Raw genomic sequence first — 24,257 nt, forward strand, 5'->3', positions numbered from 1 at the left:
TGTAAAAATAATGACTGTCTATGCTCTGATAGCTACGGGAGAAGAAAAGGTCATCAGAAAAGTTATTCTTGGTGCTATAACTGTGTACAAGCCAAACTGCTATGTGACCGCCAGAGAGGTTATACGCTGTCCTCAACTCTCCTAAAATGTGATGTGATGATCTCTGTGAAAACGTCCAGTCGTAGCTCCTGTAACAGAGTCGCGCATAAGTTAATTCCATACACAAACGAAACATGAACAGATTTCATAAGAGGAATTTTATTTGAATAATTATGTGCCCTGTACAGATTTCACTGCCGAAATGCTAAGAACCCAGATTCATGAGCAGGTCAGGCAGGACAAGCGCGCTCCTGCCTTCCGGCAATATTGGCGTAACAGCGCGCGGGGGGGGGGGGGGGGATCAAGGGGGAGGAGTAGGCGGCCCTCGGACACTTCAACTTATTGGAAAAAAAGATTTCAGCATCGCATTAAAGAAACGAATACATTTGTTTTAATAAAATAAATGAAACTCATGGGGCTTGGTCAGAGCAGTTTCCTAAACAGAGAACGGATTACCCTTCCCCATTTACCAGTGCAAAACACAAACAGACTCCCTGTGTGTATGTATGAGAGCTCTATAACCGGATTAAATCAGTTAAAATAACTATGAGGTCTCAGTACTGAAGAGACCGTGGCTGCATTCGCGTTCCTCACTCCACTCTGAAATAAAACAAGGATTCCATTGAACGCTTTACGTACAGTCACTGCGTTTAGATACTTATGTTCTGTAAATCAGCTAAACTCCAGAGAGGCTACTTGCAGAACCATTATTGGAACAGATGACAGAGATATTACCGGGGCAAGTTCCTTTTTAGCAGAATGTCGCCAGCAACCCCATTTCCTGCACCCCACCAGTTCAGGGAAAGCCAGAGCAAGGGGTAGGCGGGGGGAGGGAGCTGCATTGTCAGACCCCCTCCCCCACTATGGGGGCTTGGTAATGCAGAGTATAAGGGTGCAACCTTTAAATCAAGCGACAAGTGGAGGAAATAATTTTTTTGCCCTGTTTTTATTCAGCAATTCAGAAACCACGATGTAACACAATACCTGTACGTTGTATGCAGAACTAGCCATAGTAAAACCGTCCTTTATTCCAAAACCATTAAAAAAACACCCTCCCCAAAAAACCAAAGAATTATATGCAAATTGCAATTTCTGCACAAAGATTGCAGCTTAACCAAAAACTATCACATTAACCCGTGTAATGACCGCTCCATATATGCGGATTTACAGAAGTGCTGGCCTTACTGACGTAAAGATAAGATACAACCAGACGGCTTTGTGTATACGATTTCCCTGTAAGCTTCAACAGGACACACGAGAGGTACACCGTTGACGGACACTATATTCCAAGGCCCATTTGTACCATTCCCCGAAACGGAAATTGCCACCACCCAAAAGAAAGAACAGGCGTTGGCATTCTCATACGAACTACAGACATTTAGTATGATGATAATTGTGTAAGGTAATATCTCTGCAACTGTCCCAATAATACGGGTGGAGATCTGTAAGACTATAAAAGGCAGTGTGGTTTCTCTAGTCGGCACTGACAGCCCGATAGCTGCCCCTGTGGGTAGACTGATTACTGTTGGGCCTAGCCCCTGCCACCGCTGATATATGCCAACTCCGGAGAGAACAGGACCGTCATACAATAAAAGTAAAGTGCGTGGCAGCCGGAGGAGCACCCGACATTCTCCCTGGTTAAAAGAAAAATAAACATTTTGCTTTCCATTGCGTAACGCAGATGCCATTAGCTTATAGGATATAAAACTATGCCCAGTGCCTTGTAAGGTTCTCTCATGTAATGACAGTGTTGGGGCAAAGACTAAACCGAGAAAAAAATTTTAAAATTAAAATCACAATACAAATTTTGGCGCAAACATGGTCAATGGCAGAAAACGAAAATCGCTTCCATTTTAAAACACGTTTAGGATGTCAAAAAAAATAAAGGAAAACAGCGGCGGGACAAAGTGAGGGCTCCCGGCCCGAAGGTAGGATGCAACGAGTGTCAGCGCTGACAACTCTGGACTCATTCCAGCTACCAGTGTCCCCTACAACAAACGTTGTTGTTTATCAGGAACCCGTGATTTCTCTTGTAATGTAACCCCCCTCCCCCTCCCAAGGCCAGCAGCCCACATTTTACAACAACTTTTACCTTGTGGTGAAATAAAAAGACAAAAAGAAAGTTTTGGGTTATACAAGAAGAGGGGCTATGGGGTACGTCTTCCCTTCTTCATTAGTAGGTGACACTGAATGGCACGAACTCTGTCCTTGGCAGGGGCAAATTTTGGTTGAAGTTCAAGAGTAGACTCGTACCACTGCATTGCCTTCTCAAACTCCTCCTACAAAGAGAGAGAGAGAGAGAGAGAGAGAGAGAGAGCGAAAGAGCGAAAGAAAGAGAGAGAGAGAGAGAGAAAGAGCGAAAGAGAAAAAGAGAAAAAGAGAAAAAGAGAAAAAGAGAAAAAGAGAAAAAGAGAAAAAGAGAAAAAGAGAAAAAGAGAAAAAGAGAAAAAGAGAAAAAGAGAAAAAGAGAAAAAGAGAAAAAGAGAAAAAGAGAAAAAGAGAAAAAGAGAAAAAGAGAAAAAGAGCGAAAGAGAGAAAGAGAGAAAGAGAGAAAGAGAGAAAGAGAGAAAGAGAGAAAGAGAGAAAGAGAGAGAAAGAGAAAAAGAGAGAAAGAGAAAAAGAGAAAAAGAGAAAAAGAGAAAAAGAGCGAAAGAGCGAAAGAGCGAAAGAGAGAAAGAGAGAAAGAGAGAGAGAGAGAGAGAGAAAGAGAGAAAGAGAAAGAGAGAGAGAGAGAAAGAAAAAAATGGAGAAAGACACTTGGTGAAAAACACATCTGACACACAACAGTGATACAAGAATGATGTGATGAGAAAACACTGGGCCTTATTCAGAGCTGCTCGTAAGCGGCCGCTCGTTCGCTCTGAGCGATGTTCGCACAACTGTGCATGCATCCGGGTCGTAATGCGCATGCGCCAACCAGTCATTGCGGTCGGAAATCGTGCGCTCGCAAAACAGCGAGGGGCTGCTAATTTGATTGACAGAATGTACCGTTTGTGGGTGGTAACAGGGGAAGGTGCTTGAAAACGGGGGAGTGGAGATCCGAACGCAGGCGTGCCAAATGGTCAAAAGGGCGTTTAATGGGTGTGCATAATTAGTAAAGGAGCGTTATCGACCACGTCACTTGGTTGTCTTTTAGTCTGAACTGCTCGCAGTGATAGCGGTAAGAAAAACCTACCACAACCACTGCGAGCAGTCCTGATGCCTTTCGATGTACCCGATTAATCAAATAAATACCGGATATGACGTGTGATGCGAACGGCAAAGGAGCGGCTTTACAAAATAGCGAGCGCATTTTTCGTTTGCTCGCTCAGACACAGGCGTCAACAAACCGCAATGAGCGAGCGCTCAATTTAAATAGCTGGCCCCTTTTTTGGAACGACCACCCGCAAATAGCGTCCGGCTCTCAATCAGGCCCACTGTACCCAAACCTCAGCACTGAACACAATAAAAAAACATATTATAAAAAGAGAAATGCTTATCAATGTTACAACAGTAACATTTGTCGTTGACATTTGTCGATTTCATTGATTACACATTCCCATGCTTCTACAATGCAGTCTTATTTCACTCGGACATTATTTACTCAAGTTCCATGTGTGTCCCTACAACCTTTAAAAGGGCCACACAAGAAAAACAAACAACTTCCATGCCCCAAATCACTCATCTTCAAATCCTCCACATGCCCAATGAACCCCCGATTTGCTACAAAATGCCTCAATGTGCTCCAAAACTCATCCACGTACGTCCACATGCCCCAGCCTCACTGCCACCCCCCACATGCCCCGCTCTCCCTGGCGGCTTCACATGAAAGATTGTTGGGCCTATTGCCCGACCAGAGTTTCCCAAGAAATATAATAACTGCAGCTTGTGAGTGTAAATCTGCAGTTGTGCTTCCTTGGTCTCTGGATATGGAGTCTGGAAGCAGGCGCCGTATCTAACTAACTATCTGTCCCTGCGAGCGGACTGCCGCCCACCTACGCGCTTGGCTCGATATCTGTTAACCGGTAGCAGGCAACTCTGCCGGCACACGTCCTAACTGAACATGCAACTGAAATGCATAGGTCTAACACCCGTGCGTGCATACGTAATATGTGCAAAGACGCGATTAACCCTGCAGCATCCTATGTCTCTGTAATGCCTCCCTCTCTATACCACTCTACCCATTGAAGTTGGTGGTTGTGTTCTACACGTGTTGCCCGTGGCAGCAATATTCTTTAATTTTTAAAATTTTGAATAATCTACTTCTGAAGTGGTTCGGCAGCAGGATGGCAGCTCCGATGGCGGTGTAATCTCCGAAGCAGATGTGGAAGTACCAGGGGAGCCGGTCCCCCGATGCCGCAGGTAATGATTGGGATTCCCACGATGGCAACATCAGGTGCAGCTCAGGAGAGTGGAGAAGGGATACACAAGCAGTGAGTGCAGAGCTTCTGGCTCAGTATGGGCCTGGGTCAGGAGAGATCAACCCTGCACTTGGTACAGGCTGTGTTCTGGTCTGTGTTCTGGGGAGCTTCCTTAGATACCATTGCCATGTTCCTTGCAGGACCCTGGAGGAAAAGTGCTCATCTCCTCACAGCAAGATCCTCCACCGTGGTGGCCCTGGCTCTCTAACAGGACAGGCATTCTGAGATATCCTGCATTCCCCCTTCTATGAAACTTCTGACAGAGAAATAACAGATTAAGGGGCGATATTCGTGCCCTTAAGACTTGTTGTCTATTGCTGGGGGTCGGTGATGCAGCAAAATTATTTCCTTGTTTAAAATGTCAAGCCAAAAAGCATATGGGACAATTCGGCACGGACAACTTAAATGCAGCCATTCAGTCTGATAGACAGCAGCCAAGTTTACATTTGACAAATCCAACCTATGTTAGGTCAATCATCCACTCTACAGCTAAGCCCTCTCAGCTAGCTGCACCTCCCCTCAGGCGGAGCCTAGCAAATACAGGTCTGACTTAGATGCTTATGGATGTGCTCAACTAAGGCTATTGAGTCTCTTCAGGTGTCCATGCCAGGTATGGTCTGATGGGGTTTCAGCAGGTGACTGGTATTCCCTACCGCAGTGATCTGCTGATAAGGCAGGGTCCCAAACCTTGCTCCAGGCCCATGTGTGAGAAGCCACACAGAACTCCAAGTCTCATTTATGAATAATCAAATAAAACAACTTCTCAGCATATGATTTTCCTGGGGCTGCTGTTCAAGACCTGGCAGAGGCATGATTCATTTCTTCAAGGTATAAAAGTGTTAGTTCGCATACATACAGCTATTAATTTTTACATGAAGGGCTTCGAGAAGATGGTCTTAATCTTCAAGGCAGTGCACTTTGCATGGTTCCACTGAAGTTGCAGATTGCATTTATATTGATCGGGGAGAAGGTAGAACCCCATCTGGTCAGCCAGTTGATCATTTCCAACGGTGTTAGTTGCTCTGCGGCAACCGAACAGGGGTCATCCCTTCAACATTTAGAGACCAACCAATGGGGCTGGTAGTCATAATTCTTCAGTCTCACTTTAAGGGTATTTGGACTATGAAGGAGTCAAAGCTTTCATAAATGTGCAGGGACGAAGTGTGATCCTCAATGTCACCATGTTTCGCGAAAAATAGTCATAGGGATCCATTTAGACAATGCCACAGCTGTAGCATAACAAAACAAGAGCCCCCTTGCCATGAAATGAACCCAAAATTATGTGACGAACCATGTGGTGTGTTCAAGCTGGGAAGCAGATTTTCACAGCAGACATGGCCTTTCACCCAAAGGAATGGTAACTTCATACGAAAGCCTTTCAAGAGACTGGTGAGATGGGGTCAGTCAGATGTTGACATGATAGCATCTTTGTCCAACCACAAGGAGAACTTCTGCTCAAGAATAAGGCTTGTGCGGGCACCATTGGCAGTTCTGACCTTTGTACCCTGACAAGAAGATAATGTTGCACGGACCTTCTCTACATGGCAGCAGCTCCTTTGTGGTGTCTGCATCTAAAACAAGACCCTTTAAGTCAGGGACTATTTAGATTTAGAGAGGCTGGCTTTAATGGCGTGGTTTTTGAAGCCATAACCCTTATGGTTTTGTTTGACAGAGCGGTTGAAAACTTTCATATCTCCTTGTGTGAAAATAAAGTTGCCCTGTTTACTTCTTTTCTTGCAGGGTGGTATGAATGATGATTGAGACTTGGCTCACTGGAGGTTCAGGTTTCGTCCAGCTTAGAGAAAAGTGTCCCTTTTACCAGAAGTGAAGACTTTCAATCAGGGAGTGATGCATTGTCAACCTCGGTTCATGGCCCCAATAGACCCTCCATGTGTACCGAACTTGGTGTTGACAGCCTTATAGCATTTTCCATTCAAGATCTTGGATTTGGTGGAGATAGAGGGCTCGATTCAGACCCGCTCGCTAGATGAGTACGCTCGCTCCCAGCGTATGCAAATTCGGCTAAGTGACGGCATGGCAGGCGATCGAACGGCAAGGCATAAGAACGTATGCAGACGCCCACCAGCCTGTCTTAAGACGCCCACTTACGCACGTCATCTCCGGGAAGTGTATGCAACCATTGGTGCATCGGGTACCATCAGAAGCAAACGCAGCGCTTGAGGTGGACTATACCCTACGGCAAGCACTTCAGTGTAAGATACAAACCAGTGACGTGTACTATGACGCTGCCTCTTAATTCAAAGAGACAGTGTTAAGACGCTCAGGCACGCCTGCGTTCGCACCTCCACTCCCCCGTTTCTATTGGCCTGCCCGTTATCACCCAAACACGGCCTCTCCGGTCACACACCGCTGGGCTGTCTATGCTCGCGAGTAAACGCTTTCCGATCGATCTCTAGCACTGGTTCGCGCACGGTGATGCATACGCAGAATGCGAAAATAGTCCAGCTACGTGTGATCGCTTCTTAGCGACTGGGTCTGAATCAGGTCCAGAGTTCATAACCTTCAAGACAATCTTTCTATTGGCTATATCTACACCTAGGAAAATTTCAGAGTTGGGGCTCTGTCTTGTACGTCTCCATATCGCATGAAGACAGGGCTGTTTTTATTTATTTTTTTAACTATACCTTCCTTACCACCCAAAGTGGGCTCCAAATTCCATCTAAGTCAGGTTATTGTGCCTCCGACAAGTTGCCAGGGCTTGAGTACCTATGATCATGATAGGAGCAGGCTGCAGAATTGGTTGCGCCTAAATGATACCTACAATACGTTGGTCTTTATGTGAGCAGACCACTGCTAGATGGAATACACTGATCATTCACCAAGCTTACATTGAAGCAGTGCACATACCCAAAAATGACAGGGGCCCATTCTAACAGATCGGTTAATACTGTTCAGGGAAGCGTTGCATGGTGGGCTTGGCAGGGGAGTAGTGTCCGACACCTTACACCTGTCCGCACATTTACAAAGTTTTACAGATTCAATGCTTTTGCATACAAAGTGGCAAGTTTTGGGCCAAAGGTGTTTGATTTGCTGCTACAGAGTGTACCCAGCTTTGAAACCTCCCCAAGGCTTCTATTTTCCCCTAAATGGATGTAAGAGAAAAATGGGATATTTCAACTTCCATTAAGTAATTTTCTCTGAGTCTGTTGGTAGACACTGAGCGCGAGACCATTTTATACTCTACTTCTGCTTTTAAAGCTATAGCGCAAGTGTGTAAAGACGTAATTTCATCCCCTTTTCTACTGTCCTGTGGGGTCTGGCCTGCCAGCATAGGGGGGTATAGAGAGGAAGACTACAGATAGAGTCCATTGGGGGACACTGGAAACTTTGAGAAAAGGATTTAATGTAAGTATAGAAATAATGTTATGCTATGAATGTAATAAAGGATGATCAGTTACAGTTTCAGCATACAGGACAACTCACCATTGCTACATACACATTGGCCAGTGTGAAATGATTCACTACAAAGCGGGGAGCAATTTCTACAGCCATTGTGGCGACAATAATGGCATCATTCCATAGCCTGGCATTGTGGAAGATATTCGCTAAACTGATGAGGGGCACATCCTGGAGAGAGAGAGAAAGGAGGAGAATTAGATGAGAAAAGTGCTCTATGTGCCCAAACTATTATAGGTCATATAGGTTTCACATACTTTATATATAGGGCCACAAGGTGGAGAGGTAAGGGCTGGGATTACACACCATACACCTCTAGGAGCACAAGGTGCAGAGGTAAGGGCCGGGATCACACACCTTACACCTCTAGGAGCACAAGGTGGAGAGGTAAGGGCTGGGATTACACACCTTACACCTCTAGGAGCACAAGGTGCAGAGGTAAGGGCTGGGATCACACACCTTACACCTCTAGGAGCACAAGGTGCAGGGGTAAGGGCCGGGATCACACACACCTTACACCTCTAGGAGCACAAGGTGGAGAGGTAAGGGCTGGGATCACACACCTTACACCTCTAGGAGCACAAGGTGCAGAGGTAAGGGCCGGGATCACACACCTTACACCTCTAGGAGCACAAGGTGCAGAGGTAAGGGCCGGGATCACACACCTTACACCTCTAGGAGCACAAGGTGCAGGGGTAAGGGCTGGGATCACACACACCTTACACCTCTAGGAGCACAAGGTGCAGAGGTAAGGGCCGGGATCACACACCATACACCTCTAGGAGCACAAGGTGCAGAGGTAAGGGCCGGGATCACACACCATACACCTCTAGGAGAACAAGGTGCAGAGGTAAGGGCCGGGGTCACACACCTTACACCTCTAGGAGCACAAGGTGCAGAGGTAAGGACCGGGATCACACACACACACCTTACACCTCTAGGAGCACAAGGTGCAGGGGTAAGGGCCGGGATCACACACCTTACACCTCTAGGAGCACAAGGTGCAGAGGTAAGGGCCGGGATCACACACCTTACACCTCTAGGAGCACAAGGTGCAGAGGTAAGGGCCGGGATCACACACACACACACCTCTAGGAGCACAAGGTGGAGAGGTAAGGGCTGGGATCACACACCTTACACCTCTAGGAGCACAAGGTGCAGGGGTAAGGGCCGGGATCACACACACCTTACACCTCTAGGAGCACAAGGTGGAGAGGTAAGGGCTGGGATCACACACCTTACACCTCTAGGAGCACAAGGTGCAGGGGTAAGGGCCGGGATCACACACACACATCTTACACCTCTAGGAGCACAAGGTGCAGAGGTAAGGGCCGGGATCACACACCTTACACCTCTAGGAGCACAAGGTGCAGAGGTAAGGGCCGGGATCACACACCTTACACCTCTAGGAGCACAAGGTGCAGAGGTAAGAGCCGGGATCACACACCTTACACCTCTAGGAGCACAAGGTGCAGAGGTAAGAGCCGGGATCACACACCTTACACCTCTAGGAGCACAAGGTGCAGAGGTAAGGGCCGGGATTATGGGATAGAGGGGTAAACCTGCAAGTTGCACTGACACAGAAGAGCACAGGTCACACTGTCCTCGGCAATCTGGCAGCGCCCACACTACCATGATCAGTGGATTATGTGTAAGCACATGCTCTGCCTAATCTTCCCACTGACTGAGTGGGTTCTGTGTCGTCTCCAGGATATTCAGCTTGCCACGTGCTCTTTAGCCCTGACGCAAGCGGACGGGAATTTACATTGTAAAATTAAAAGGAACAAGAAATGGCGGCAGCAGAACAGACCTTCATGTGGTGCGGGGCGTAGTTTAGAGCCTGGCGTAAGCAGTCTATGGCTTTCTTCCCTTGGCCTTTTACTCTCCAATATAAAGCTGCCATGCTTGATAATACCCACGATGTTTGATTCTAGAGGAGAACATACACATATATGTATAAAAAATAAATATAATGTATAAAAACTCCAAACCCCAAAAAACTCCATTTTAAATATTCAGGTTTTACAATACTCCATCTGCTGGTTAAATCAAGGTCAGTCAACAATCCTGATTCTCTGTTTCCATGGAGCAAAAACTGAGCAACGTTATAAGGTGTTGGAGTACCGCATCATCCGTCTCAGGGGGCTAGGCAGGGAGGAGAGGAGCTTACCCTTACATCTGGTTATCTCAATCCATTTGGGGGGGTGCTGCTAACCTTAGGGTGTGGTTGCAGAAGTTTGCACTAGGTGGCGCAGTTTCAGGATTAAGCACTTGTACTGCATACACGGTCAGATTTCTTATCATATATGAACGATAACGATTATAAAAATCGTTCAATCGTTCATATCTTTGACATGTTGGGCATGCTTCGACCAATGATGTGCGTTACCGCATGTCAGATAACGACATCGGACATCGACCTTGTTCGCAGTAAGATTTGGACTATTTTGTTAATTTTAATTAATGTCAAATTGTTTATCGTTGACAAAATCGTTCAACGAAATCGATAATCTGACCGTGTGTATGCACCATTACAGTACAGTAAAATAAAAAAGTAAAAAACACAGAACTTGTTTGTAGTCTGCCTACTCCCCCAAACAGAACTAAGCAATCAAAGAAACAGACACTACAAACAGAGCAAAAAATAAGTGGGAATCGAGAGTGTCCAACCAGATTGAGAGGATTCTCTTTTAAAAAAAATAAAAAATAAATAAATTACTTTGTGGGGACACCGCTAACATTGGGGATAATTCTAAGCTGCCCCAAGGGGAGAATAAGGTCAGACTTTGTTTTTGGTTGGAAAGTTTTGCTCTCACCAGTGTCTTAAGATACCAAAATATTGAATCTACAACATTCTGTAAACCTATAAGCTCATACGCTCTGGCTATATTGCTCTCCTCTCCTCGGAGGGGAGATGCTGCCGACTGATGGGGGGCTTTGCTTACGGCCGTTTGGTAAATACTGAACCAATGCTTAAGACAGAGGTTCCCGAACGCGGTCCTCAAGGCACTCCCAACGGGTCAGGTTTTAGAGATATCCATGGTTGAGCACAAGTGGTTAACTCAAATTGACTGATGTACTAATTAGGCCACCTGGGGTCAATCATGGATATCTATAAAGCCTGAAATATATATACAAAACACCTGAGCGCTGTCTGAGAGCAGCTGGTATATAGGGGATGTGAGCCCCTAAATTGGACAAAAATGGAAAAGGGAAATACCAGCGCCAATCTATGTATCTAAATATAGAGAGGACAGTAAATTAAAAAGATATAATTTAATGGTCAACAATCAATAAAACATCACAGATGCATATATGAAAAATAAAGAAAATACATAATAATGAATAATAAATAAAGGAAAAATGGGATTTTGGTACCTACCAGTAAATACTTTTCTCCGAGTCCACAGGGGACACCGGAGGTGCTTACACTGGGGTATAGAGGCGTGGATAAATGGAGCTGGCACTTTAAAATAATCTAGAAGTGTGAAGCTCCTCCCCCTCTATGCCCCATCAGCCCTCAGTTTAGAAAATGAAGACCGAGAGGAGATGGAGAACAAGCGGAGTAAAAGGGATAGAAGAACACAATCAAAACATACAACATACGGAACAAACCGAACAGGCAGGCGAAGAGCGTTGAGGTGGGCGTCCAGTGGCCCCTGTGAAATCAGAGAAAAGGATTTACCGGTAGGTTACAAAATCCCATTTTCTCCTCTTTCATCCACTAGGGGACACTGGAGGTGCTTACGCTGGGGAAGTCCCAAAGTTTTCCCCACGGGCGGAAGAGCTCTGCAGCACCTGCAGAACTAGGCAGCCAACACGGTATGCCGAAACAGCGAACGTATCAAATCTGTAAAACTTGACAAACGTGTGAACTGAAGACCAAGTGGCCGCACGGCACAATTGTGACGTGAAGGCTCCCCTACCAGCCGCCCACGACGCACCCACAGAACGTGTGGGGTGAGCCAAAATGGACGATGGAGGCCGGCGGTCGGCATTAACATAAGCCTGATGAATGGTCAGCCGGATCCAACTTGCCAAAGTCTGCTTAGACGCTGGCCAACCCCTCCGAACTGCATCATAGAGGACAAAAAACGACTCAGACTTAAGGAGGGAAACAGTACTGTCAACATAGATGCGGAGAGCTTCAACCACATCCAAGGTAGAAGAAGCTAATCAGAGGTACAAAAAGGAGGCTGCAAACGCAAGACTCCCTGAAGAAACGTCTGTACCTCAGGAATGAGGGCCAATTTCCGTTGAAAGAAAATGGAAAGGGCAGAAACCTGCACCTTTAAAGTTCCAAGACGAAGGCCAGAATCCAGACCAGTCTGAAGAAAAAGCAGAAACCGGGACACCGAAAAATGCTAGAGGGAAGATCCCGACTGGAACACCAAGAGATAGAACGCCAGAGGCGATGATAATGCGCAGCCGAAACTGGTTTCCTGGCGCGTAGCATGGTGGGAATAAGAGTCTGGGATTCCTCTGCGTCTTAGGACATCAGTTTCAAGAGCCACCCCGTTAAACGCAGATGCGCTAGGTTGGAATGAATGAAAGGACCCTGCTGCAGCAGATCCGGGCGCAGAGGAAGGGGCCACGGATCGTCTGCCAATAGGGACCAAAGGTCCAAGAACCAACTACTCCAAGGTCAGTTCGGAGCCACGAGAATGACAGAGGCTGACTCGTGTTTTATCCTTTTTAGCAATCGAGGAAGAAGTGGAATCGGAGGAAAAAAGAAGGTAAACGAAGTCGTAGATCCACGGAACAGTCAGTCAGAGCATCTACTGCCTGCGGATCTCGAGTTCTTGACATGTATACCGGGAGCTGACGATTCAATCGTGATGCCATGAGGTCCACCTGAGGACATCCCCATCGACGTATCAGTGCGTTGAACACGTCTGAATGAAGCTTCTATTCCCCGGGATCGATATCCTGGCGGCTTAGGTAATCTGCTTCCCGGTTGTCCACACCCGGGATGAATACCGCCGACAGGATTATTGACTGGCTCTCGGCCCACCTGAGAACTGGAGTTACTTCTCGCATGGCCCTGCGACTCAGTGTCCCTCCTTGGCGGTTGATGTACGCGACGGCCATCGCGTTGTCGGATTGAACTCTTACCGCACGAGTTCTTAGAAACTCTGTTGCCTCTATCAGAGCATTGTAAATCGCTCTGAGTTCCAACACATTTATGGGCCACTTTTGTTCTAGAGGGGACCATCGACCTTGAAAGTGATAATCGAGGACTACTGCTCCCTATCCTCGAAGGCTGGCATCTGTTGTTACGATCGAGTTCCACACTCTGAATCTCCGTCCTACTAAAAGTTTGTTGGATTGTGTCCAGCAGAAAAGGGTCACTCTAGTAGCTGGACTCAGACGGATCTGTCGATGTAGAAGCAGATGAGACCCTGACCCCTGTGTTGGTAGGTCCAGCTTAAACACCCTGGAGTGGAATCGCCCGAACTGTAGTGCCTTGAAGGCCGCTACCATCTTCCCCAGGAGACGCAGACAAAGAAGGAGGGACACCTTCTTTGGTCTGAGGAGCAGCTGAACCAACCACCGGATATCCCGGGCTCTGTCTTTTGGAAGGAAGATACTCTGATGCCGTATCTAAGATCATGCCCAGAAACAGGAGCTTCTGGGACGGATTGAGATTTGATTTCTTGAAGTTTATTATCCAACCGTGTTGGAATGTGGTTCCCAGATGGGAACTTGGAGATAGGTATCCGTGATATCCAGGGATAATAGGAATTCTCCTGGTTCCAAGCTCGCAATAACTGACTGCAGAGACTCTATTTGGAACCGATACATCTTCAGATACAGGTTCAATGACTTTGGCCTGACCGATCCATCAGGTTTGGGTACTACAAACAGGTTTGAGTAAAACCCTATACCTCGATGTTCTGGAACCGGAACTAGCACAGATACTATTAGAGACTGGATAGCCTCCTGTAGAACCATGGCCTTGTCTGCAGGTATTGGCAGACTTGTAGTGAAGAAACGAGGTGGAGGGGGGACCTCGAAGTCTATTCGGTACCCCAGGGAAATTAGTCTGCGGATCCACAGTACTGGAGACGTCTGGTTCCAAACTTGTTGAAATCTTTGCAGGCGGCCTCCCACTGTAGGTGGTCCCAGGTAGGATGGAAGACAGTCATACCACCTGTTTCTCAGCTGGCTTAGGCTCCTGTCTATGTGCAACAGTGTGTGGGCGGCCTCTACCTCTGTCGCCTCTTGCTTGGGAGGGAGCCCCTCTGGCTCTCCCACGAAAGGAATGTGGCGCACGAAAGGAATGAAATGAAGGTCCAGCGTAAGCTCTTATGGGAGCCGGTGCAGTTGACGGGAGGAAGGAAGACTTACCCCCCGTGGCCTGGGATATCCATTTGTCTAATTCCGGGCCAAACAGCATGTCGCCATTGAATGGTAAACCCTCCACTGCACGCCTGGATTCTGCGTCCGCATGCCAGGCGCGCAACCAGAGGGCTCTGCGGCCCGAAATAGCAGAAGCAGATATGCGAGCACTAATCTGAATATCATCCTTTGACGCTTCTCCCAGGTAAACTGCAGACTTACGGATGTTTTCTGCTAGTAGGCGTAACTCTGCTCTGGAAGTAGCAGAGTCCAAACATGTAATCAACTGGTCAGCCCAGCAAACCATCACCTTGTTAACCCAAGCAGTAACAAGGGTGGGCCTAAGCTGAGCACCCGCTGCGGTATAAATAGATCTTAGCACTTCTCCATCATGGATGATGAAAAAGGGTAGCTAGAAGGAAACCAGCGGAATTTGGAACCGTTTATCCGGTTGTTTTCAGGCCACTGAGAGCTGTTGCTGAAGATGCAGAGAGAACGGAAAAACCTCCGAGCTCTTTGGTTGTTCATGAAATAACTCACACTCCTGGGATGCAGGAATAACATCCTCAGGTAATTTAAGGATTTTTCTGACCGCCAAAATTAGAGATTCCACCTCAGGAGAGGGTGGACTCTAACTCTAGAGGGGTATCGTCCTGTAATGCTTCCTCCAATTCCCCTTCCTCTTCGTAGCGAGGAATTCCTCGTCAGACTCTTCTGACTGGAGAATAGCCGATAAAGGACGCTTTTGTGTCGGCCCCTGTAAGGAAGTGGAGGGTGCGGACACAGCTGTATCCATAGCCTGTACCAGGGTGTCAAGAGACTTGGTTAGCCCAGCAACCCAGGGAGGCTGAGACTTACATGCCTCAGCTAACGCAGACGTTAAATCCGTCATTACTCCTACCATGTCAGCGGCCCATGTAGGCGCAGGTGAGGCAGTAAATAGCCATAGGTGGATCAACTGCTATACAAGCATCACATAACGTGGACCCAGCAGCATGCGGCTTGGTTAGTTTATTGTTACACCTAGAACAAACAAACATCCTTTGAGACGCCTTTGTTCTGTTTGACATGGACACACACAGTCACCACACACAGAGGGACAGAGTATATACAGAGGTAAAGAAAAAGAGAAGGCTGGCTTGGGACACAGAGGAGGAGCACACACCACTCCCTTCCCACAGATCAGATTCCCTGCACCCCCAGTGTATTATGCACAGCCTCTGTACCAGAGCCTCTGTACTTAATTTGTAGCTTTGTAGCCAGGAATGGGGAGTAAAAGAATCCAGCCTTCAGTTCTGCTGCACTCTTCCTGGATAAGGGAGAGATACAGGCATGAAACAGTTAACGGCAGCCACGCTGAGAGAGCGCCCGCGCTGATTAGGCTCCGCCCCCTCTTCATGCCCTAAGGCAGTGTTGGCTAACCTTGACACTCCAGCTGTTATGGAACTACATAACCCAGCATGCACTGCTACAGTTTTGCTATTAGGGCATGCTAAAACTGTGGCAGGGCATGCTGGGATATATAGTTCCACAACAGCTGGAGTGTCAAGGTTAGCCAACACTGGCCTAAGGGCTCCATTATGGCTGCTATGTGGCCCATCCCCCCCCCCCCTCCGCGCTACCCGCATGTATCAGCGGGGAGAGGGAAGAAGCAGGGAGCCGCGTGTAGCGCTGTGTACACACGGCTTCCCTTAGACAGCGCAGGGCAGCGCCGACAGCGGGCTTCCCTTACACAGCGCACAGGTGTAGCGCTGTTTAACTGTGCTATGCACACAGTAACACAGCGCAGCATGCTGCGTCAGTGACGGGCAGTGGGGCAGGAGCCGGGGGATGCGCAGCTTCTTACTCACTGCGTGTCCCCTGTAGTCTCTCTCTGGCAGGTCAGCAGTCTTCTCTTCTTGTGTGAGGACTTGCTGTGGCGGTAAGGAGCTGTCAGGAGCTCTTTTAGAATGAGCCCTGCGCACTCCTTCCTGATGTTTGCTAACACACCAGGGCGCCAGGTACCCGGACCCCACCTTTTAGATAGGTGGCGAAGGGTACCTATAGGAGTGTAAAAGATGCTTTGAGATAAAAAAAATGTAATAAAATAAATGTATTTGCTGGAGCACAGCATAATGTGACCAGCTCCATGAGGCACATTTTCTAAACTGAGGGCTGATGGGGGCATAGAGGGGGAGGAGCTCCAGTTATCCACGCCTCTATACCCCAGCGTAAGCACCTCCAGTGTCCCCTAGTGGATGAAAGAGAAATAATAATAAAGTCAGTTTTCCACAAATGTTGGTGTAATAGACCTGGGATAAATTCTTTAATGAGTACTCCCTCCTTTATTTATTATTCATTATTATGTATTTTCTTTATTTTTCAGTGATTGTTGACCATTAAATTATATATTTTTATTTTTTAATCAACTGTCCTCTCTATATTTAGATACATAGATTAGCACTGGTATTTCCCTCTTTTCCATGTCTCTAAAACCTGAACTGTTGGGGAACCTCGAAGACCGCGTTTGGGAATCTCTGGCTTAAGGGGTTACGTCTCTTTCTTAAATGGAGCCTTTGTGAGGTCCCCGATAGAGGAAATAATAAACAAATAAACAGTGGTTTCAAAATCCTCTGGACGCCAATAAAATGTCTCTCACTACACTGTTACATGTTACTATAAAACTACAGAGAAGTACAATTCGCTTACTGCATGACTATACATTCAAGGAGATTGTTCCGTTGCAAAGCGTATAAAGCCTGTATAACGAATTCATAATCTGTAACTAAAATATTATGGTTTCCACCATACTCTATGCATGAAGGATGGCTTCACAAAACATAAGTGCAGTTACATCATCAAGGATGGAAAAAAAACACACTGATTGATACAGGTTTCAATCATAACATGAGCAGGTTTTAAAGATAACAAACATTAAAATTGCCTTGGGGATGTATATAAATAGTTATCCTTGAATGGATTTAGATGTCCCCTTTTGTATGCATGAAAGCTATGACGTGGACAAGAGGTATTACGAGTATTGGTACGTATATATACACAAATATACACACGCCCCCATGGGATATTGTTAGGACTGCAATATGTTGAATATAATGGACTTTTGTGCGGCTTCCTCACCTTCTCCAGCACCTTCATTATTCTTGTGCCCACTTGCTCGAGGGACTGCGGTGGGTACTTGTCTTTGCCAAGGTTCTGTAAAACCTGGGGAACAGCGGCAGAGTTACACAAGCGTTCCTGAAGGACCCCCGCAGGTGTGCGAGTGAACTGCACGTACCTCCTTCAGCTGGCTCTCTCCGGTGTAGTGTATAGCAGCACGGTTAGCTATGCCATAGAGGTGATCCAGTGTATGCATGCTGGCAGGAAGGTTGGCATTGCAGAGTGGCTCCACCCCAGGTTCCTGCAGCTGTGTGGCAAAGTCCACGTGTTCTGTAATACTAACAGAACAGACAGACTATGACAGGAGGAAAGGAACCTTGTTGCTAACATTTTCTACGTCATTCTGACTACTTCGCATTGATGCACTTACAGCATGCACAGCGTATTTGCTTAAAACACATCATACATTTATAATACCAAAGACTTTGGATATTATCCATGACAATTACATGACACTGTGAAGTCCAACGGTGGCACATTACAATCCAGCACACAAGGAGAAGTCATAACACTGCACAACAATGAAAATGTTTCCCATGTGAAAATAGTTACTTCTAATTGATTTCAGCATGCAAAGAATGAATATGACATTTAAAACTCAGTTAGCTCTGAGTTCTGAGATATAGCCCATTTATGACGATGTAGGGGTATTCCTAGTGACGTGGGCAGAATGGAGAGAATCTTACCAGCAATCTGCGTTCCGCTCAGAAGGGGCGGGGCATAATGACCCAATTAAATTAATCCGTTATTTGTCCCCTCCCCAATTCAAATATATGCGATTCACGGGATTACCCCCACAAGATAACTGTGGTGCACTGAGTGACAGCATAGGGAGCGATTCCACCAAGACATCTCAGCAATGGGACAAAGATATCAGGGGAGGTGACAGTGACAAGATGCCCCAGAGGAGGAGTACAGGCGACAAGCAAAGAGGAAGCACCCCCATGTATAGGCCACTATATTACATAGTACTTTCTTATGTCTGCTTCCCGTGCTGTATGTCTGCTTCCCGTGCTGTATGTCTGCTTCCCCGTGCTGTATGTTTGTTTTGTTTTGTGTTCTTGTGACTGATTGAATTAAAACAACTGTTATTTATCTTCTATCAAGAAAATATCAGATTTTAAAATAGCTTTTCACTATGACTATATTACTAATGTACATACAGTATAGTGCAAGTAGTGTAGCTCAAAAAAATAAAGTTAGTAAAAACATTCTGAAATAATTTTAGTTTTTCTTGACCTCAAATTAGTAATGCATGTCCATTTTTAGAAAGGAAACAAATTAAAAAGTATTAATTTGTTGTACAGTGTAATCTTGCTGATAATCCGGTTGTCCCGAGCTAACAAGGACATAGACTAGGGGTACAACCCACCCTGCGGGGCACAGAATTTCAACCATTTCCTAGATCTAGTAAACCCTCGTCCAGCAGTAAGTCTCCATTGTACACAGAGCAGTAATGGATCCACAGACAAGACAAGAGGAACACACTGGCCAAGAACAAAGCCTAAATGTAACAATTGCAGACACATCCCATAGAGCGCAGGTTTGCGTCCTATTTACCCCACCTGACACACAATAGCACATGGAGTTGTCCCAGCGCAGTAACTTTAGGGAGCAGAGGAGCTCTCCAAGGACCTACTGTACTCCCCCCACCATGCCACTATATAGTCACTGTTCCCCAGATGCCAGGCAGGAGATTGGAGACCGACTATACTTACTCTATATTCTTAGCAGACACTGCCAGCCAAGTACTGGCCACTGTGGACAGCTCAACCCGGCGTAATTTCAGGCATTCTTCTGGACTCGGCCACCCAAGGCTGCGGTAATCGGGCCGCCTCCCTGCACAGAGGCCATGATAGTAACATATTACAGAGGCTAGGACATGGCATACATACAGAATTTCTCACATGTACATATAACAATTGGCACTGGACAAAAAAATATTTTATCAGGGTGAATGCAGAATTCTTTTTTTCTTTTTGTAAGCGCGATGTGCTGCTGCGTCAGCAGGGGGGGTGGAGTGCATAGAGGAGAAAAAAAAAAGTTGCGGCGAACTGCGTTTATGTTAAACTCTGCTTGGAGGTCCCTTATGTCCAAATTAGCTCCAGTGAGATAAAGGTGATGATGTTCCCTCCCTACTGTAAATTATACAGATATTACAAGTTCAGGGACTACATTCATCCATAGGCATACAACCGTCAGACACTATGACCAGGCGACGGCACGTACCTGACGGACCAGGAGCTGGTATCTTGGGTCCGCTGATTTCCAGTGCAGCATGATAGTCCTCATTATAACCATCCATGACCTCTTCTCCCATCACCTCGGACAGGTCGGCTGCACTCGAACCATCTGATTTTGGTTTCTTCAGACGTTTTACCTGAAAAGTAATCTGCATGGGGGAAGGGAAGGGGGTGAAGTCACATTACTGGCTGGCAGCTTCTCTTTCACTGTCCTAAACCTGGTAATACACTGAGGTGTGAAACGTCATGGAATAGACGCCTAGTATCGTGTAGGAACTCTCTAACCTGGTGAAGTGCAGCAACTCGAGGTGGCATAGATAGAAGATCTCTGGAGAGATCTGACTCATGCCATCTGGATAGCTTCCCACAGCTAACAAATATTTGTAGAAGCAGGATCTTTGGTGCGAATGGACCTCTCCACCACATCCCATAAATGCGTGATTGGGGTCGTGTCGGGCCAACGTGGTGGCTACACCATTCGTCGGAGCTCTCCAGAAGGCTCCTCCAACCAAATCTGACACGGTGCATTATCCTGCTGGAATGTTCCACCGTTATGGGGGTACATGAAATTCATGAAGGGCTTGAAAATGGTCACCAAGGAATACAACGAAGTGGTTACTGGTCAATTACTTGTTCAGGTGGACCAGCGGACCCAACCCATGCCCCACACACACAAAATTATGGAACCACCAGCCTTAACATAGAAACAAAGAATTTTACGGCAGATAAGAACCACTTGGCCCATCTAGTCTGCCCCTTTTTCATGTATCCTTTAGGCAACTTCAACCCTATTTGCTCCTTACGTCTCTCAAAGATATCCTTATGCCTATCCCAAGCGTGTTTAAATTGTTCCACCATTTTAGCTTCAACCACCTCTGATGGGAGGCTATTTCACTTATCCACTACCCTTTCTGTGAAGTAATTTTTCCTCAACTTTCCTCTGAGCCTCCCATCCCCCAGTCTCAGTGCATCTCCTCGTGTTCTTGTACATCTCTTCCTTTAAAGAATGCTTCCCTCCTGTCCCTTGTTAAAACCCTTCATGTATTTCAAAGTTTCTATCACGTCCCCCCCTTTCCCTTCTCTGTTCCGAACTATACATATTAAGATATTTTAGTCTTTCCTGGTAAGTTCTGTGATGTAGCCATGCATCATTTAAGTTGCCCTTCTTTGTACCATCTCTAATGTGTCTATATTCTTCTGGAGATATGGCCTCCAGAACTGAACACAGTATTCTAGATGAGGCCGTACCAATGATCTATAGAGTGGTATTATCACTTCTTTTTTCCTGCTACTGATTCCGCTCCCTATGCAACCAAGCATCTGACTTACCTTCCTCAATGCTTTGGTGCATTGTTTGCTGCCTTCAAGTAATCTGAAATGGTGACTCCTAAATCCCTTTCCTCCTTTGTATTTTCCATTATAGTGTCCTTGATACTATATTTAGCCTTTAGGTTATTGAGACTCAAGTGCATTATTTTGCCTTTTTTGACATTAAACTGTAGTTGCCATGTTCTTGACCATTCCTCTAGTCTACCCAGATCCTCAGTCATTTGTTATACCCCTCCTGGTGTGTCTACTATGTTGCATACTTCTGTGTCATCTGCACAAAAAGCATAGTTTCCCTTTATTATTATTGGCAATATCACCAACATAGATATTAAAAAGCACTGGCCCAAGTACAGATCCCTGGGGTATTCCACTGGTTACCTTTCCCTCCCATGAAAACTCTCCATCTACTACAACTCTGTTTCCTATCCTGCAACCAAGATCTTATCATTCAACGTCATAATCCAATCCCAAGCTTTACAGTTTATCAGTCTGCGATGTGGACCAGTGTCAAAAGCCTTACTAAAGTCTAGATAAGCGACATCTACAGCCCCCCCCCCCTTTATTACTTTTGTCACCCAGTCAAAAAAGTCAATAAGATATGTTTGGCATGATCTCCCCCCAGTAAATCCATGCTGTTTGGGATCCTGTAAATTGTTGGATATGAGATATTCCACCACTCTTTCTTTTAATAGTGTTTCCATTATTTTTCCCACTACTGATGTAAGGCTCACTGGTCTGTAGTTACTCACTACTGATGTAAGGATCACTGCTCTGTAGTTACTCACTACTACATCCTACTACTGATGTAAGGCTCACTGGTCTGTAGTTACTCACTACTACATCCCACTACTGATGTAAGGCTCACTGCTCTGTAGTTACTCACTACTGCATCCCACTACTGATGTAAGGCTCACTGCTCTGTAGTTACTCACTACTACACCCCACTACTGATGTAAGGCTTACTGCTCTGTAGTTACTCACTACTACATCCCACTACTGATGTAAGGCTCACTGGTCTGTAGTTACTCACTACTACATCCCACTACTGATGTAAGGCTCACTGCTCTGTACTCACTACTACATCCCACTACTGATTAAGGCTCACTGGTCTGTAGTTACTCACTACTACATCCCACTACTGATGTAAGGCTTACTGCTCTGTAGTTACTCACTACTACATCCCACTACTGATGTAAGGCTCACTGCTCTGTAGTTACTCACTACTACATCCCACTACTGATGTAAGGCTCACTGCTCTGTAGTTACTCATTACTACATCCCACTACTGATGTAAGGCTTACTGCTCTGTACTCACTACTACATCCCACTACTGATTAAGGCTCACTGGTCTGTAGTTACTCACTACTACATCCCACTACTGATGTAAGGCTTACTGCTCTGTAGTTACTCATTACTACATCCCACTACTGATGTAAGGCTCACTGCTCTGTAGTTACTCATTACTACATCCCACTACTGATGTAAGGCTCACTGCTCTGTAGTTACTCATTACTACATCCCACTACTGATGTAAGGATCACTGGTCTGTAGTTACTCACTACTACATCCCACTACTGATGTAAGGCTCACTGCTCTGTAGTTACTCACTACTACATCCCACTACTGATGTAAGGATCACTGGTCTGTAGTTACTCACTACTACATCCCACTACTGATGTAAGGATCACTGCTCTGTAGTTACTCACTACTACATCCCACTACTGATGTAAGGCTTACTGCTCTGTAGTTACTCACTACTACATCCCACTACTGATGTAAGGCTTACTGCTCTGTAGTTACTCACTACTACATCCCACTACTGATGTAAGGATCACTGCTCTGTAGTTACTCACTACTACATCCCACTACTGATGTAAGGCTCACTGCTCTGTACTCACTACTACATCCCACTACTGATGTAAGGATCACTGCTCTGTAGTTACTCACTACTTCATCCCACTACTGATGTAAGGATCACTGGTCTGTAGTTACTCACTACTACATCCCACTACTGATGTAAGGATCACTGCTCTGTAGTTACTGGTCTGTAGTTACTTGCTTCTTCTTTGCTGCCACTTTTGTACAGTGGGATTACATTTGTTCTTGTCCAGTCCTCTGGAATTACTCCTGATACTAACGACTGGTTGAATAATTCTGTTAATGGTGTTACCAGGACCCCTTTAAGCTCTTTTAGTATCCTTGGATGTATCCCATCTGGCCCCATTGATTTATCCACTTTGTTTAGAGAGTTCTGTTAGGACCCTGTCCTCTGTAAATTACATTTCATGTACCTCATTTTTCTGAATGCCTCTGCAACCTAACTGTGGCCCCTTCCCCTCTTTTTCTGTAGTGAATACTGAACAAAAATTATTATTTAGATGATCTGCTATTTCTTTGTCTCCCCCGATCATGTACTCACTCTCTGTCCTAAGTCTTATTATTCCTCCATGTGATTCCTCCTTTCACTTCTACACTTAAAAAAAAGTTTTGTTCCCTTTATCTACTGACTGGGCCATTTTCTCCTCAGCTTCTGCCTTTGCAGCCTAATCCCCTTCTTAGCCTCCTTCCTTCTGGCAAGGTACGCCTCTGTCATTATTATTATTATTTTGGGTCTGCTTATATTTCCTAAAAGCCATCTTTTTTAATTGCACTCTAGTTGATACCTCTTTTGTAAACCACACTGGTTTCCTTTTCCAGGTGCTTTTCCTAACCCTCTTAATACAAAAGGTATGTAGCCTTTAGTATTGCATTTTTTATTTGTTCCCACCTCTCCTGCACCCCTTCCAAGTTCCTCCAATCTGCCACTGACTCAGTAACATCTCTGCAAGTCAGCCTTCCTAAAATCTAACACTTGTGTGTGTATGGCATGAATTGGACCCTGTCATTATACTAAACCATACTGCTTGGTGATCACCGGATCCTAGGTTCTCACCCACATTTACATCCGATATTCTGTCACAGTTTGTATCAAGTCCAGAATAGCATTTTTGCCAGTGGGCTCCCTCACCAATTGTTTGTAAATTCCCTTCCAGGAGCATCTCTCGAAGTGGCCACTTCTAGAGGAACTAGCAGCAGACACCTCACTGTTTATATCAGGTAAATTAAAGTCTCCCATGATTATGACCTCTCCTTTTAAAGCCATTCTAGTAATGTCCTGCAATAGGTACTTATCCAGTTCCCGTCCTTGTCCAGGTGGTCTATAGATCACCGCAGTGCGAATTATGTCCTTGTCCACGATTTCTATGGTCACCCAAAAGGGCCTCAGTTGTTA

At 45.9% G+C, this 24,257-nt stretch overlaps 1 protein-coding gene across 1 annotated transcript in view; it reads right to left on the reverse strand.

The window, feature by feature from the left end:
* Positions 1-238: 238 nt before the first annotated feature.
* Positions 239-24,257, reverse strand: part of TTC17 (tetratricopeptide repeat domain 17) — a 93,182-nt gene continuing 69,163 nt past the window's right edge. The window contains exons 19-25 of the mRNA XM_088451813.1: positions 19,644-19,806; positions 19,133-19,253; positions 17,533-17,692; positions 17,376-17,459; positions 9,727-9,846; positions 7,944-8,087; positions 239-2,378 (exon numbers count right to left, since the gene is read on the reverse strand). Coding sequence (XP_088307939.1) covers positions 2,247-2,378; positions 7,944-8,087; positions 9,727-9,846; positions 17,376-17,459; positions 17,533-17,692; positions 19,133-19,253; positions 19,644-19,806 — 924 coding nt within the window. The 3' untranslated portion in view covers positions 239-2,246. The remainder of the gene's footprint in view (positions 2,379-7,943; positions 8,088-9,726; positions 9,847-17,375; positions 17,460-17,532; positions 17,693-19,132; positions 19,254-19,643; positions 19,807-24,257) is intronic.

This window comes from Taudactylus pleione, unplaced genomic scaffold, assembly GCF_031769625.1.
Source record: "Taudactylus pleione unplaced genomic scaffold, aTauple2 ptg000027l, whole genome shotgun sequence".
Lineage (NCBI taxonomy): Eukaryota > Metazoa > Chordata > Amphibia > Anura > Myobatrachidae > Taudactylus > Taudactylus pleione.